We start from the raw sequence: 16,066 nt of genomic DNA on the forward strand, positions 1-16,066 counted from the left end.
GAAGTGAGTGGGTGGTGGTAAATAAAAATGACCTCAAAAGAAGATCTAACAATACTACAAAGAAGCAGAAGGTGAGATATATAGCTAATCTTCAAACAACTTCAAGGTTAGACCACAGAACATATGTGGGCTCCCTGTGGTTCACAGGCCAGCTGCAGACCCAACAGACAACCAGCCTCTCCCTAAAGAGGCCAACTTTTTTTTTTGTCCCATCCAGACCTTCACTTCCTTAGAATCACATCCCTGCAGCTTTTAGGAGCCATAAAGATGGGTAAAAATAGCCCAGTGATGACCAAGATGGAAACGTCAAGCTCTCTGTTCTACAGAGGAAGTCAAGAACTGTGGGCAAATGCAAGGAAGCAGATTTTAGTTAAAACAGGAGGAAGAATTTCCACACATCATAAAAATTGCTTGGTGGTGGAATCTACCACCTTGGTTGGTGGCCAGCTCAACTACGATGAGATGGTTCAGTGGCGGATCCAGAGGGTCTTCCAATTCTGATTTAATCAATGATTTGTTGGCACTTTACAAGTCACAACTGAGAAGTAAACGGGAGGTCTGGATTTTTGTGGAAGGAAGAAATTTCCAGCAGTTTAGATTTAGCTTGCCAACATGTCTGCTTGGCACAGAACCCTATGCTTTTAACATCTTCTTCAAAGATGAGCTCTTAGATTTCTCCCGCATTCTACTGTTATTCCAAAAAAACACAAAAGCAGATTTACAGTGGGTTTGTTTGACAACCTTGATGGTGGTGGATGGGAGCTGAACACTTGGCTTTCATTGTTCTAGAATGGGGGTGTCAAACTTGCAACGTCATGTGACGTGTGGTGGTGTATCACAACTTTTTTCCCCATTGTCAGCAATGGGGTGGGCGCGGTTTCGCGGTGACGCATCTGGTCGGCGGGCCAGCAGTTTGACACCCCCGGTTATAGACCATTTCTGTGAGTTAACTGATGGCCCCTAAGAACGTAGATGGACCAATAATTGAGATCCAGATCCTGACAGCAGAGATTTTGGTTGTCTGATGAGAAAGGAATGTTTGTATGCTTTTCTATGCCCTGAGAGACTCAAAAGCCTCACCTTTTGAATTTCTGTAGTTGTATCTGGTAATGGCTCTCTTTTCAGAAGAAAAGATAGCAGCCCTTTAAATTGGAGACCGACCACACTCGGCTTTCTGGATGATGCTGAATTCTGGTTGCCATTAGCCTGTGTGTGTGTGTGTGTGTGTGTGTGTGTGTGTGTGTGTGTGAGAGAGAGAGAGAGAGAGAGAGAGAGAGAGAGAGAGAGAGAGAGAGAGAGAGAGAGAGAGAGAGAGAGAGAGATTATAGGACTTTGTCCAAAGCATCTGGAAGGCTGCAGGTGGCCCTCTTCTGCTATAAATGAATAGCAGAGGACCCTTGAATGGAGGAAAACTCTCCATCTGGAGGGGTCAGGAGTCTTGAGCCCTCTAGTAGTTACCAGTGAATTAAAACTGGAGGGGGTGTCAGATGATTGGATTCTTTTGGGAAAAATGAGTTTTGCTGGTATGGAGCCTTGAAAAGGCTGGGAGCCGCTGATGTACAATAACGTTACAAAAATGTGGTAGCAATGCACATTTCTTCTAAGTCTGGGTTTTACTTATTATTTTTTTCTCTCTGTGTCTATCTGTATGAGTGGAAGGCAGGGAGAACTGTGACCATACACTGTACATGTGTGACCTGAATTTCACTGTCCTGGCTCTCCTCCCTTTTCAAAGGACAAAGTCTCTTTTTGTGAATTTTTCTCAATAAAAGCCAAGATTTCCCCTCTGAACAGCCTGCCTCAGAAAGAGAAGTGGCACAGAACAGGAGGCTGGAAGACGAGAAGAGGAAAAACAGGTTTGGTGGAGTTGTAGAAGCAAACAGTAGATTTTGAAGAAGCAAGGAAGGAAAACTTTGGAATTGCATTCTTCTTCTTTCCTGTTAATTCCATCGGAGGATTCCCTCTTTTCCAGAGACAGAGAGTTAAAAGGACGTTCAGGCTTCTCTTTTTATTTCGTGTCTTTTTCCTTCCTCCATAGCAAAACAATGGCCAAACGGATTGTCGAGTCTATTCAGTATGGAGGAATCACTTTTCCAAGCATTGTGCACAGTGAAGAGAGTGTTCGCTACGCCCACCGGTGTTTCCAAGTGCAGGATAGTGATGTCTTCAATGTTACCTACCCCAAATCTGGTGAGTCACACAAGGGCCTATCCCCTGGAATTTGGGGGCCAAGGAAATATATTACTTTATACTTTCATGGTTTGCTCTAACTCACTTTTCTCAGAGTATATATGTCAAGGCACCTGTTGTGATTCAGGGTCAGCCTGTGGGTTCGGCAGTTGGGTCGGATGACTCAGAGGAGGAGGAGCGGGGTGTTGAAGACCTTGCTGAGGGGGTTGAAGATCTTGCTGATGAGAGCCCTCAGCCAGGCCCCTCCCACTTGGTCACCACGGAGACCCAGCTGTGTGAGCCTGACAGCGTGGATGAAGATGACCCACAGCTGGCCCTGTTCAAGGACGCCCGACGCAGGAGGCAGTCAATTAGGAGTAAACAGAGGAAGGCAATGGGGCTTCTCAGAAGGAGGCAGAGAGAAGCCACGCCCTGAACTCTATATAAGGGGAATGTGTGGGAGGGCTGGTTTGCTGAAGGCAACCGCTTGGGTAGTTCCTGTTTCTTAAAGCTCCTGTTTCTTGGTTTGTCTTGTTCCATTTGTTTTTGTAGCAATAAATTTGGCAGGCGTAATTCCAGCCTCTTGCCTTCTTGTAAAAGGGGTTGTCCCTGCCTTTTCTGCAGGGCCGGTAGCAGGCTGGTACAGAACAGCACCATTTTATGTTTAGCAGTTGTGTGGACAGATAAAATTACAATTGCCAGAACTTTTCCAGAAAAATTACCAAAGCTAGCAGTTTTTGAAGTGCGTGGAATCAGAATCTTATAAACATAGATGCCTTGTTGAAAAACTTTTTTTTTTTAAAAAAATGATTTTTGGATGTATGTTGGAACTATTTGCAGTTCTGTCCATTGTTGACAGGATTGTCTTAAAACTATGAGACAGAAAGAGAACAGGCACTTGAACAATGTGCAGTACATTGCATCCTCTTCCTGTCCATCTGTCTGTCTATCCTTCCAATTTTGTTTTGTCCATCGAAACTAGTGACTCCGTTAATGGAAGTGCATACATGTGGGGAAACCCCAAATACTGAAATAATACCTGGGATTTTGTTTAATTAGTGCTACTTCTTGTGAGTATGGTTCCTCTGGATCATTTCAAATCCTAAACCCTGGGGCAATTTCTTCCACAGCTCCTACAGCTTTGGTAGATATCTTCAAAGACGCCCTGCATACGTTCAGGGTAAGAAGTATGCAATCTTCTCGTCTGTTTTCAGGAACAACTTGGATGCAAGAAATTCTTACTTTGATCTATAGCAATGGAGATCCCACCTTCTCGCAGTCAGTCCCTTGTTGGGAACGGGTGCCCTGGGTTGAACACAAGACAGCAACCCAGTATTTGGAGAACCGACCCTCCCCTCGGCTCATTACCTCTCATTTGCCTGCAACAATCTTTCCAGAAGGGTTCTTCTCTTCGCAAGCTAAGGTGATTCCATTTGTACATATACTTGTGGGTGTGCATATAGAGAGAATATATCGATGCAACAAACAACCCATGGAATGTTTAACAATGGATTCAATTAAAGGATTCAATCTTGGTTGGTCACCAAGACCAGAGGTTTAGTTTTTTTAACTTTTGGACTCTTGCTGGAGCCCATCCTCAGGGAACCTCTGTCTACACATTGTAGTAAAGAGAAGTTCTTTGAGGATGGATTCCAGCAAGAGTCCAAAAGCTCAGAAGACTAAACCTCTGGTCCCGGTGACCAACCCAGATTGGCATCCTGCAACATTATTGTGGGACATGTAGTATACTTGCCTTCATTCTTGAATTCAAGGATGTCTTCAGTAAGGGACAATTGTAATTGTAGTTTACAACCATGATGGCGAACACACTAAGCCAAAATCAAAGGAAACCCATTATGGCTTAGTGTGGTGGATGAATCTTAATTACGTTCTCTGTGTTAGAAAGCATGCTTCCATTGATCACTGCTAAGAAATCAGCCAGCAGTCAGATATGGGGGCGCTCTGATAACTGGTAAGAGAGGTTAACATTGCCTTCTGGCCTCACCAGATTGCTTTTTGGGAAGGAACTATGGGAAGAACCATTGAGATAAAGCCATTCTAATACTTGAAAACTTTCTCTTCTAGGCTATTTACACTGTCCGTGACCCCAAGGATGTCTGTGTATCGCTCTACCATTATGCCAAGATGTCTTCATTTCTGGAGTTTAGGGAGGATTTTGGAGAATTTATTGAGCTGTTTTCAGCAGGGAAACGTATGTGGGCAGAGGCTGGAAATTTAGACTCATGATTTGTTCGCCAAAGCACTGGAATCCCTAGTAGAAAGAATCAGTGTCAGAAATTCCTCATTGACTGCAATCTTCCCTCTTTTATTATTCTTGATGATTCATCTTTCCCCTTAACACAGACATGTCAAACACAAGGCCTGGGGGCCGGATCCGGCCCGCGAAGTGGTTTCATGTGGCCCCCGAAGCCATCCTGGAAACAGTGAGGAAACGGTCCCCGCTGCCTTGGCCCTGGTCCAGAGACCCTCCTTCTGCCAGAGACCCTCAGATCTGTCCCACTGCTGCTCAGGCCCCCATAGGCACCCTTGATGCCAATGATGTATAGCTGGCCATGCCCACCCAGTAGGCCATACGCACTCCAGCTGCGCCCACCCAGTAGGCCGCGCCCACCCTGGCCATGCCCACCCGGCCCACCAAGGGCAACCACAATGCTGATGTGGCCCTCAATGAAATTGAGTTTGACACCCCTGCCTTAACATGTACTAGCTGACAAGTGTATTTTGGATGGATAGCCAGAGTCCCAGGTTAACCCCTGAAGTTACCACCAAACGGAATTGCCCAGAATTGATGGCGCTACTTCTCTGCATTTTGAGATAGGAAGGACATGAGAAATACATTCTCTGTGTTAGACATTCTAATGGTCTAAGTCCTAAAATAATTTAACCTGGTTTAAAAATGCTAAGAAATCAACTCCAGATTCAGAGAGGAACATGCCATTTTAGCTTTGGTCTTCAGGGTCCTATCCATTTTGTATTACAATCTTACTCTGAGATCCTCCTTAGATCCTTCACCACCAACATCTTAGTTAACTATCTATCTTAGCCCCTTCATTATAACCCCTTTGCTGCCTTCATTCTTTATACAGCGAAAACATGAGTTGCTTATGCTATTTTTTTGTCATAAAATTGACCCGCTTTTAACTGCCTCACAACTCACAGCATTGACCTCTGGCATGTAAAAGATGCAACTGGTAAATCTGATTGCTCCTTTCTCAGTTTGGTTGGGTCATGTTTTGCCTGACCTGGAACCAATTAAATTATGTCCTCTGATGAAGCAAAATGCCAGTCCTTTGTAGAATCCCCCTGTGTGTCAAGTGTCTGTGGATGTCAAGTCTGCACTAACAATCTGCTTTGTCTGTTAGATGATAACAAATGGATTCTGTCAGGTGAATTTTTAGCTCCTTGCTGTCTCCTTAGCATTTTTTCCTTTGGCTGAGATGATGGTTTTTGGTGGCAATGTTAATAGATCATTTGTCAGACACAAGTGGGCAACATGGTCATTCCATCAGCCTTGGTGGAGCAGCGGGCTAATGCCTCCTTAAGTAACACCAGCTGCCTGCAATTAGTGCAGGTTCGAGTCCCACCAGGCTCAAGGTTGACTCAGCCTTCCATCCTTCCGAGGTAGGTAAAATGAGGACCCAGATTGTTGGGGGCAATTAAGCTGACTTTGTAATAATGCCGCTTGGGTGTGTGTGTGTGAAAGCCCTAATAAGCAGGCATATACATAGAATGAAGGCTACTGCTAAGTTTGTAAAGCCGCCCTGAGTCTTCGGAGAAGGGCGGGATATAAATGGAATTAAAATAATAAATAAATAAATAAATCAGATGTGTTGGATTTTGGTTCCTTGTTGCCTAGCCAGCATGGCCTGTGGCAAGGCATTGTGGAAATTGTTATCCAAAACATCTGGAGGAGCAGTATCCCTCTCCTTTTGCTATGAACATTGGCTTAGAAGCCAGTTTTGCTGAGATCAGTGGAATTTGCTATTAGGTAAGTGCATATAGGTTTCCAATTCCAGAGTTACTGTATTTTGCTTACTATATTAAAATCTTATGCTGTTACAAAAAAATAAAAATAAAAAAAATAACTCAAAAATGTTTTCCTTCTTATTTGCTTACCCCAGTTCTCTTTGGCACCTGGTTTGATCATGTCAAAAGCTGGTTGGCTTACAAAAATGAGAAGAAGTTTCTCCTTCTGGTCTATGATGAATTGCTAAAGGTAGATAGATGTCTGGCTGTCTGCCTATCATCCATCCATCATCTCTTTGTCTCTGTCTCTTGTCTCTGTCTACCATCTCTCTCTCTTTCTCTCTCTCTCTCCATCTCCCTCTCTGTCATCTATCTGTCTGTCATCTGTCTATCCATCTATTAGCTCTCTCCTTCCTTCCTTCCTTCCTTCCTTCCTTCCTTCCTTCCTTCCTTCCTTCCTTCCTTCCTTCCTTCCTTCCTTCCCCACTCTAATTCAGGAGTCATTTTGTTCTAAAGGTCCTGAATTAGAGACCCAGCTTTTCCACATGATCTTCTCTCTTTAGGATCTACGTGGCAGCGTTCTTCGCATCTGTGAATTCCTAGGCAAGAATTTGGATCCTGCTGCTGTTGACTCAGTGGTGGCAAATGCTTCCTTTGGAGTGATGAAGAGCAACAAGATGGTGAATTATACCATGGTTCCTGAAGAACTGATGGATCCAAAGATCAGCCCTTTCCTCAGGAAAGGTAGAGATCAAAACGCTTTGAGAAAATCCACAGTTCAATGAATCTCTAGAAGGTGGTACAGTAAAACACATAGTGTCTCACCTTTTACCTTCCCTTTCTTTGCAGGGGTTTCTGGGGACTGGAAAACTCACTTCACTGAAGAGCAAAGTGCTGCTTTCCACCAGCTGTACCAAGAAAAAATGAATGGTCTAGAGACCAACTTTCCTTGGGAGGAGTTCCAAGTTGAAAACCATCAGGAAATTTGAGATTTTGAATGGCAAGGAGCAATGCTGCAATCAAAAAATGCCAAACTTTGTGAATTAAAATATATTTCATTCAATATAGGTAGTGCTTGAATTAGGACTGCAATCAGAATCAGGATTGCTGTTGCTAAAAAATAGAATCGTAAAGCACAACATTACATGACCACATCACTTAGTGGCAGCAATCCAGACCTAGTTGTTGTTGTAACCCAAGATATGCAAGTTATTATGTGTGAAGCAGAACAAGTCCCAGATCAGGAGTGAACAGGTGCCACAGGGGTGGGGGTCCTGAAAGACCTGGTCCAGGCCATGAGGGTGTGGGTGTGCGTGCATAATGTGTGTGGGCACAGGGAAGCCAAGGAGAGGGTATGGGGTGCAGGCATGCGCATATTGTGTGTGTCAGTTCAGGGGGCTGTGGAAAGATGACGAGGGGAATGTGAGAGTGTGTGAGCACAGGGAGGCTGGAGAAAGGGGCAGGTTATGTGTGATTGTGGGAAGGTTGTGGAAAAAGGCTATGTGTAGATGAGCAGGCTGAGCTTGAAAGTGAAGTTAAACATTTCATCTGTTTGGAGTTGTTGGGCAGCCAAAGAGACTCTGTGAATCCCGTTGACCTTTAACTAGTGCCAATTTATCTTTGACCGTTAGTTTTACCAGATTCTTTTGTATTGGTAGCAACAATAAACGTTTTAGTGTTTTAAACTCAGTGAGTGCTCTTGATTAGACAATAAGGAGCGTGTGTGAATGAAAGGGGAAGGAAGGTGTGATGTGTAGACGAGTGAAGAAAGTGTGTGTGTGTGTGGGGAACCTCCCTAAGTGACATGCAATCTTTCTTGCCAGATACCCCATTGACTTTGCTCTTGGGAAGCCAGCAGGAAAGGTCACAAATGCTGATCATGTAATTGTGAACCGCCGCAACTGGTAGTATGTGCGAGCTGGTTGGCGGGCCCTTGAATTCAAACGACTGGTGTGTGCGTGTGTGTGTATCTGTGTCTGTGTGTCTGTGTGTGTGCGTGCCCGTGTGTGTGTGTATGGAGGCACTATAACAGCCAGAACTTTGAATACTAGTCATAGTTATGTCCCTTTGTGCAGAGTCGTTGTAACTCCACAAATGATCATTGAATGAATGATTGTAACTTGAGGACTACCTTAGGCCCTTCTCATGTTAAGTATAGTATAGGAATCCTAAGTCTCTGCAATGTTTTGAATTTCTGGGCAAGTTCATGCTTTGTGCCTTTAAGTCTCTAACATACTGTGAAAACAGTAGAAAAGAGAAAAGGTGGATTTTTCCCCCCCTGAACTAAGCAATCTGAAGTGGTGGCATTCCATATTTGAGCAGTGTTTCACAAGAAAAAAACAATAATTTGTCAAAACAAAGTGTTTTGTTTAGATTCTTCTTTACATGCTATTTTTTTTCCTGCAGGGACTTTTTGAAATCATGGAATAAATATAAAACAAAAGTTCTGTTTTGTTGTTCCATGTCTCCTTTCCCCCAACAAAATGTTTATTATATTTTTATCAGTGTTATCTGGCCCTATTGCGGGTGTTACAAAAAGCAATGGCAAATGAAATAGTAATAGCTATCATCACCAACCACCAGATGGTGATGCTGATTTAAACATCAGATGGGAATAATAAGAGTCTATTTGCACAACACAGATTAAATTTGGATTGTTTTTCACTACCATTTAATCATCAGGAATTAAAGTGAGGGTGTAAGGGCCAGTAATTTGTGGTCACAAGGGCAACAGGAAACTCAATAGAATTTGAACTGGGACTTCCCAAATCAGTGTTCTTATTTTTTAAATAATATTTTTGATCAGGAGTAGGTGGCTGTCAATTCATGGTTATAAATTGCATTTTTTTCTCCACAAATATGTTATCTCCTATGACTGACAATGCTTTTTCTAAGCTGACTTTGTAATAATGCCGCTTGGGGGGTGTATGAAAGCCCTAATAAGCAGGCATATACATAGAATGAAGGCTACTGCTAAGCTTGTAAGCCGCCCTGAGTCTTCGGAGAAGGGCAGGATATAAATGGAATTAAAATAAAAAATAAAATAAGTTCCTAACTGAAATGACAACATGGCATTTTTTTTAATTAACACCTGGAAAAGAGTCTGCTCAGACAAGACAGCTCTTCCTATCTACTCTCATGAGCTGTGAGATAAGAAACTTCCAGCTCTAACCCCAATTAGATAATAATTTCTCTAGTTTGTCTTAGCAGGAACCCAATACCTATTAGACATTTAGTCCTCACTAATACAAGTAGTTCTCAACGTACGACCATAACTGAACCCAGAATTATCGTCATATATCATACGGGTCATTAAGCAGGTCATCATGTGACCGACTCGGTTTATGATATTTTCTGTGGTGTTCCTTAAGTGAACCACTGGCTTCAGTGGGCATTCTTGACCAAAACCCAGCTAGTTTATGGCAAAATAAGTCATAGATTACAGTTGTGTGACTGTGGGACCCTGCAAATGTCCACAAATTACTGACTACCCAAATGTGATCATGTTACCATGAGGAGGAGGCCTCCAGCTGTTGGAACTTTGAATCTTGGTTGTAAATTCCTTTTTGGGAAGTCTGTTGTAACTTTGCAGTTATAAATCATAAGTCCAGGACTACCTGTATGTAATTTTCCGTTGCTGATGTCTGAACTAAGTAACTCTGATGGGGGGTGGAGGGAAAGGGGGAGAGGAGGAAGGTTGAAGGGATATAAAACTTGCCCAACAAAGGCAGCCACTTTGTGAATCACATCCATGAACTACAAGCATTCCTTGGTTTACGATCACAACTGAGCCCAAATTTTCTGTTGTTAAGCGAGGCAGTTGTTAAATGAGTTTTGCCCCATTTTACAGCCTTTACAGTTGTTAAGCAAATCACTGGTTGTTAAGTGAACCATGTGGTTGTTAAGCGAATCTTGCTGCATTGTTTTTGGATGGAGGTTGACGAATCTTCCAGAAGATATGCAAACAAGTCCTGTCATTTGGGTTCCAGAAAACTGATAGATCTGTATTCAGAAACAGCAGTTACTTGAGTGGCAGGTTTTGACCCTGTCACTTGGACCACGTGAAGGGTAGCCTAGGCTACTGGTGGGATTCAGCCGGTTCGCACCATTTCGGCAGAACTGATAGCTAATTTTTTATTGCCTAGGCCAGGGGTCAGCAACCTGAAACAGTGAAAGAGCCACTCGGAACCAGTTCCCTCACAAAAGGAAAAACTGGGAGCCGCAAAAAATGTGTGCGCATGGGCATACATGCGCGCATGTGCAGAACAGGGTTTGACTGAAGAGTGGAGCCAAGGCGAGATATGCACCTACCCTGCATATTTGAATTGATTGGTTGAACTTTTTTAGTCCCACTTTTTTTTTTGGACTGCACATGGCAGAGGACTGGGAGCCGCAAGAGATGGCTGAAAGAGCCGCAAGCTGGCTCAGGAATTCTGGGAGTTGAAGTCCATGAGTCATAAAAGAGCCGAGGTTGCCTACCCCTGGCCTAGGCCCTGAACGGACCTCCGGAAGCGGCATCCACACAGAGAACCAGTTGTTCACATATTTCAATCCAACCACTGGCCTAGGCCCTAGAACTTCCACCTCAGGTGCCTACTCATCTTTACCTAGGCCTGCCTCCTCCTGTGAAGAGTGTTGATGGTGCTTTTCCCCTGGGAACTGGTGCAGGGTGGACAGGAAAAGAAAAGCAAGGGAATCTATCAATGGTTGCCCTTAAATTGTGCTGCAGTAAAGCTGTGCAGATAGATCACTTGCAAGCCTCATTACTGAGGGCGATTTAGAGCTTGGCCATTAGGGTAATGCAAATTACGCCGGCATATTTTTCTGCACACTGGAGGAATATACATTAATGAGGCTGTGAAAAAGAGCTTTACAGCTTCCTTTGTCTGTAGTGGGTTGCTGAGCCCTAACTTTAAAATTATTGCATTATATCACTGTGTGGAAGTTGAAGCTTTCAGACAGAAATCACAAGCCCTTTTTTTATAAGAGAAGTAGCTTTGAAACCAGGACCGTCTGATAAAAAAAATAATTGTTGGTCTGAATAAAGAGGACAATCTTTTCCATATTTTCATACCTACCGTATGTTGCGCTGAGTTTAATGATGGCTTGTTCCTGGTATAAATAAGATTGCATCCTGAGATGTAACTGCATTTGGAATTTAGGAACATCTTGCTCATTCCATCATCCATAGGGCTACATAATCCTAATCTTAATATCTTTTGGATAAATTTGGTTTCACTCTGATTCTCTTTTTTTTAGAGTATTCTTTTTGGTTTCTCCATCTTTGTGATTTCTTTTTTCAGAAGTCAACACATGATGATGCACATTTTTGGAGATATTTTTGCAGTCTTCCCTTGTAAAAATGGGATTTGCATAATATTTTCCAAATATGCTTCTCCCTCTCTCTGTGTGTATGTCTGTGTGTGTGTGCATTTACTAATACCCACATTTTTTAATAATGCTTTCAGACAGGAGAACTCTATTACAAAATTTACAAAAAGGTGTAAGTGACCGTGTTTGCACATTAATTTGAAATTGCAGATTAGGTAAATTAAATTAAAATGCAAACTTAACAAAGATTTCTGTTCCTAATGTTTTTAAGCCACTCTAGGATCCAATTATAGAGCAATGCCCTTTGGGTCCAGCCTCACCTCCCTGTTAATGCATACATTTTCTCTGAATTTTTATTGATACCCCTCCCATTAAGTTCATTCTTTTCTTTCTTCCTTTGCATCCTTCACATTTAACAGGAACAATGCAATGATTGCAAACGGATTTTTTCCTATTAATTTCCAAATGTCAGAAGACTATCCTAGGTTGAAGCCCAGAAAAAAATGAAGCATCATGCTGGTTGAGATTAGAGGCCTATCCAATCCCTCACTGGCCAACCAACCAACCAACTTACCAACCAACCCACCTACCTACTTACCTCTGTGATGTTTATTAGCAGGACAAAAGGGCTGCAGTAGTTTTTGGTTGTGTCCCAAGCATGCCTTTGATATCGGGTCTGTGTATCTGTGTCTGTGTGTATTTAGCATGATATAGTAGCAACTGCCAATCATCTTATCCTCCAGTGTATTTATCTCTCTTTCTTTCAGGCTCCAAAAACCAAGGAACATATGCTGAGCTACTTCTAAAGAGCTTCTTTCATTGTTCCTCACCTATAGACTAAACTCTTGCTAGCGTACAGTACTTTAAAGATATACTCCAGGAACCTCTAGGAAAGAGCTGTCTTGAGCATCTTCCAGACTATCTAAACGTCATTATCTTTTTGCCTCTACAGTGCAGCCCCTCCTTCCTGGGAATCCAGACTACATTTGCCACATCTGCTCAAAAATTGCTTAGTTTTGGGGGAGGGTAAACCAGCTTAACTCAGAGGCATCTTTCATTTGCAAACATGTCCCAGCAGCTCAAGGATGTTGCTTTTGATCTCCAACAGCCATCATTTGGTGTTAGGTGTCCTGGCTGTTTTCCTCCTTAACACGCAGCAACCTGTAATGCACTGGCCTTATATGCTGTAATTACTTGCTTGTGTTTAAACTGTTTGTAAATGGCTGACTTTACTTGCATGTCTTGTAATGGTTGCTGGGCTGAACTAGACTGGCTGTCTCCTGCCGGTTAAGTAAGTTTTTGGGCGGGGAAACTGCTGCTTTAAATCTTATTGGTTGCCACCTAGAGGCCAATCGTATAAATAGATGCACAGCAACTATTAGTCTGCTTCTGTTATGTTCTGACTCTCAATAAAGTCTGTTGCTGTTTGAACCCTTTGTCTCGCTCAATGCCTGCAAGAACCGAATACATAACAAGACCCATGTTCATTTTCAAGTGAGTGCAACTTGGGGTCTTTCTCAACCATCCCATCAATGTTATAGGGAACCCCTAGAGATGGGATCAGTCTGGCACCTATGGGTCATTTTAGCCAGGCCTCCTCTGGCCCTTGCTGGGCAGTCTCCTGGGACCCATTCTGGATTCTCCCCTTGTACCCATCAGGTCTATGAACTCTTCCTTGATTTGGAGAACTAAGCCTGAACAACCAATGGCGGGAAATGTGCTTTATGATGAAACTAGAGAGAAAGAGTGGAATCTCTGCCCTCTTTTGTCACCTGTTCAGGATGCTTTTAAATATAATTTAGAGCAGGGATGTCCAACTTTCCACAAATTTTAAGATCTGTGGACTTCAAGTCCCAGAATTTTTGTTGGCTGGGGAGTTCTGGGAGTTGAAGTCCACAAGTCTTAAAGTTGCCAAGGTTGGATACTCCTGGTTTAGAGCTTTTCTGAAGTAGTCCCCAAAATGTTTCCTGCTCTTGTCTATGCAAGGTGCATCTGCTGGATTTGTATGCACAGGCAAAGCCCCATTTTGGACAAGATCACCCAGTGATGCAACCTATGACACACACGCTAAAAATGATATGGTACGACATTTTAGGTGACATGCCAGCATTCACCAGTTATAACTATTATCCCTGTTTGAGTTATCAAAGAAACTGAATAAACAAAAAATATGTGACCCTGTCCCATCCAGAGCTTAAAATGGATTCTCACCATACAAATCATCATATGAACTGTCATCCTCAGGATTGTGATTGGTGGTGACGTGAAAAGGTCAACAACTTGCAAAATAGGGACATGGCAGGCACGTAGTTTAGTTCTCTTCCACCTGCTGCACTGGGTGGCTGTTTGTGCAGCAAAGCTCATTTTCAAGGCATAAGCACAGAAGATATTTGTGACTATAGTCTCCAAAATTGCACTATCAGCAATCATACGAAATCAGCGTTTACATTTGTGTGAACAAGAAGTGCATTGAATTATCCATGGATATGTAAAGAATTGTTTCTCTTGTTCAGGGGTAACACACCAGCAGAATCAAGTTAAGCATTTTCTGAATTTTTGACATGCCAAGTCCAAAGGTTTCATCATCACTACTCTATGCTTTCTGAACAGCCAGCTTGCACAGGCAGAGTAGGAACAATGTGAGTTAGTTTAACTGTACTGGAAAGATTGGGAGTTAAGAACCTAATGGAGCATTTTATGCCTATTGAATTCATTTTAACAGAACTTGATGTTCATAATCGTTATTTATGGATAGGGATTTCTCCCAAATGTTTATGAGTTCATATGCCTCTTTAGCTGTTTAGCTCAGCAGGATTCAGAACACAAAACATTACTGAATCAACCCAATTCTATGTAGAAGAATGACCCATAGATGCCGTTTAACTGTAAAGCCTTTACAGTTAGTCCTCAACTTACGACCACAATTGCGCCCAAAATTTATGTTGTTAAGCAAGACAGTTGTTAAGTGAGTTTTGCTCCATTTTACGAACTCTCCTGCCACAGCTAAGTGAATCACTGCAGTTGTTTAGTTGGTAAACATGGTTGTTAAGTGAATCTGGCTTCCCTAATGACTTTGCTTGTCAGAAGGTAACAAAAGGGGATCACATGACTCTGGGCCACTGCAAATGTCATAAATACGAGTCAGTTGCCAAGCATCTGGATTTTAATCATGTGACCATGGGGATGCTGCAACGGTCTTAAGTGTGAAAAATGGTCATAAGACACTTTTTTCAGTGCCATTGTAACTTCAAATGGTTAATAAACAAATGATTGTAAGTCGAGGACTCTAAAACTGTTGTAATGATCTGTGTACTACATCAGCAATATTAAAAAGGAAGTGAGTTAAATAAGAAAAATTTCTAAGCACTCTTAGACCTTCACCAGCCCCACTCAGAAGAGATATCAAGCTGTTTCTTGTTATGACTTCACTTCTTTGAATCAAGCAATCAGGACAAATATTCTAACCTTTTATTATCAAGAAATGCCATCCAGCTCAAAGGGAATTCTTTATATGGAACATTTTTCTGTCAGTCTTACATTCCAAAATCGCTGCATTTCTCAAGGGTTTCAATTTAGCTTTAGTTAAATTGTATTATTTAGTTTCCTGAATATCTGATATGACGATGATGGGGAAAGGTCAGACCTATTTGAAATTTTAGTGGCTCTTGACACCACAACGTCTGAGAAGTTCTGTTTTATTGGCATTATAGTAACTTGCTGTGTTTAAAATATCTTTTGACACAATGCAGCTTTTTAAAAATGACTTGACACATTACAGTTCTTAACTACTGTGATAGCTTTTGTTTCAAAGGTCTCACAGGAAGAGTTTTGTCAGAACTGGTTCTTGACTAATTTAGACATCATCCTTGAAAAATGCCAAACTCATGACCAAAAGAAATCTGACTATTAGCTGATATCAATTGATGGTGAGGTTCCTTTTGAATGCGGCTGTGAAAAACGCTTGCCCCAAAATACTGGGTTTTGAACAGATGACCAAGACAGATGCTTTAGTCCTCTGTTGAAACTCAAAGTCTTATTCTTTATCCTATCCTATCCTTATCCTTCCTCCCATGAAGGGAGAGAAGGAAAACAAAGCCAGGGGACACCTCCATTCTCCATCTGTGTTATGTGGTAAATAACAACAGCACCATTTTTTTGAGATTTGTCCCTGTGGCAGGATAGAGTTTGCTAGTGAAGAGTAGCATATGTTCTGCCCAGCTAGTCTCCTGATGGCTCAGGGTGCTATAACTTAATCAGCAGCTTCCCATGCCCAAATATTTTCCATTAATTCATCCAAAACCAAGTTTCTAGTTCAGCTGAGTTCCTCTATCTTGTAAAGAGGGGATAATATCTCAACCCATGGGTCTGTCACAAGGATGAATGAGGGGGGTCATCGATATGCAGAACTAAAACTTCAAAATCAAAATCAGTTCCAGTTTAAGCTCAGCCTTTTGTACCCAAGGGAGTTTCTGTGGGACTCTGAAACTCAGTTTGGGTTTGAGGTTTTTTTTTACCCATTCAGGCCTTTTCCTACCTGTTTCTTCACCCACTTTCCCATCACCTCTTTGGCTTAGATACC

The 16,066-nt window shown here is 42.3% G+C and overlaps 1 protein-coding gene across 1 annotated transcript; it reads left to right on the forward strand.

Moving 5' to 3' along the window:
- Positions 1-2,045: 2,045 nt before the first annotated feature.
- Positions 2,046-7,145, forward strand: LOC308676291 (sulfotransferase 2B1-like; the record flags this gene model as incomplete). The annotated part of the gene is made up of 6 exons (XM_081342104.1): positions 2,046-2,190; positions 3,384-3,592; positions 4,255-4,381; positions 6,312-6,406; positions 6,720-6,900; positions 7,006-7,145. The coding sequence occupies 6 exons, from the start codon at positions 2,046-2,048 to the stop codon at positions 7,143-7,145; spliced, it is 897 nt and encodes a 298-aa protein (XP_081198230.1).
- Between the last annotated feature and the right edge of the window lie 8,921 nt (positions 7,146-16,066).

This window comes from Vipera berus (assembly GCF_964194415.1).
Source record: "Vipera berus genome assembly, chromosome: W".
In the NCBI taxonomy this organism is placed as follows: Eukaryota; Metazoa; Chordata; class Lepidosauria; order Squamata; family Viperidae; genus Vipera; species Vipera berus.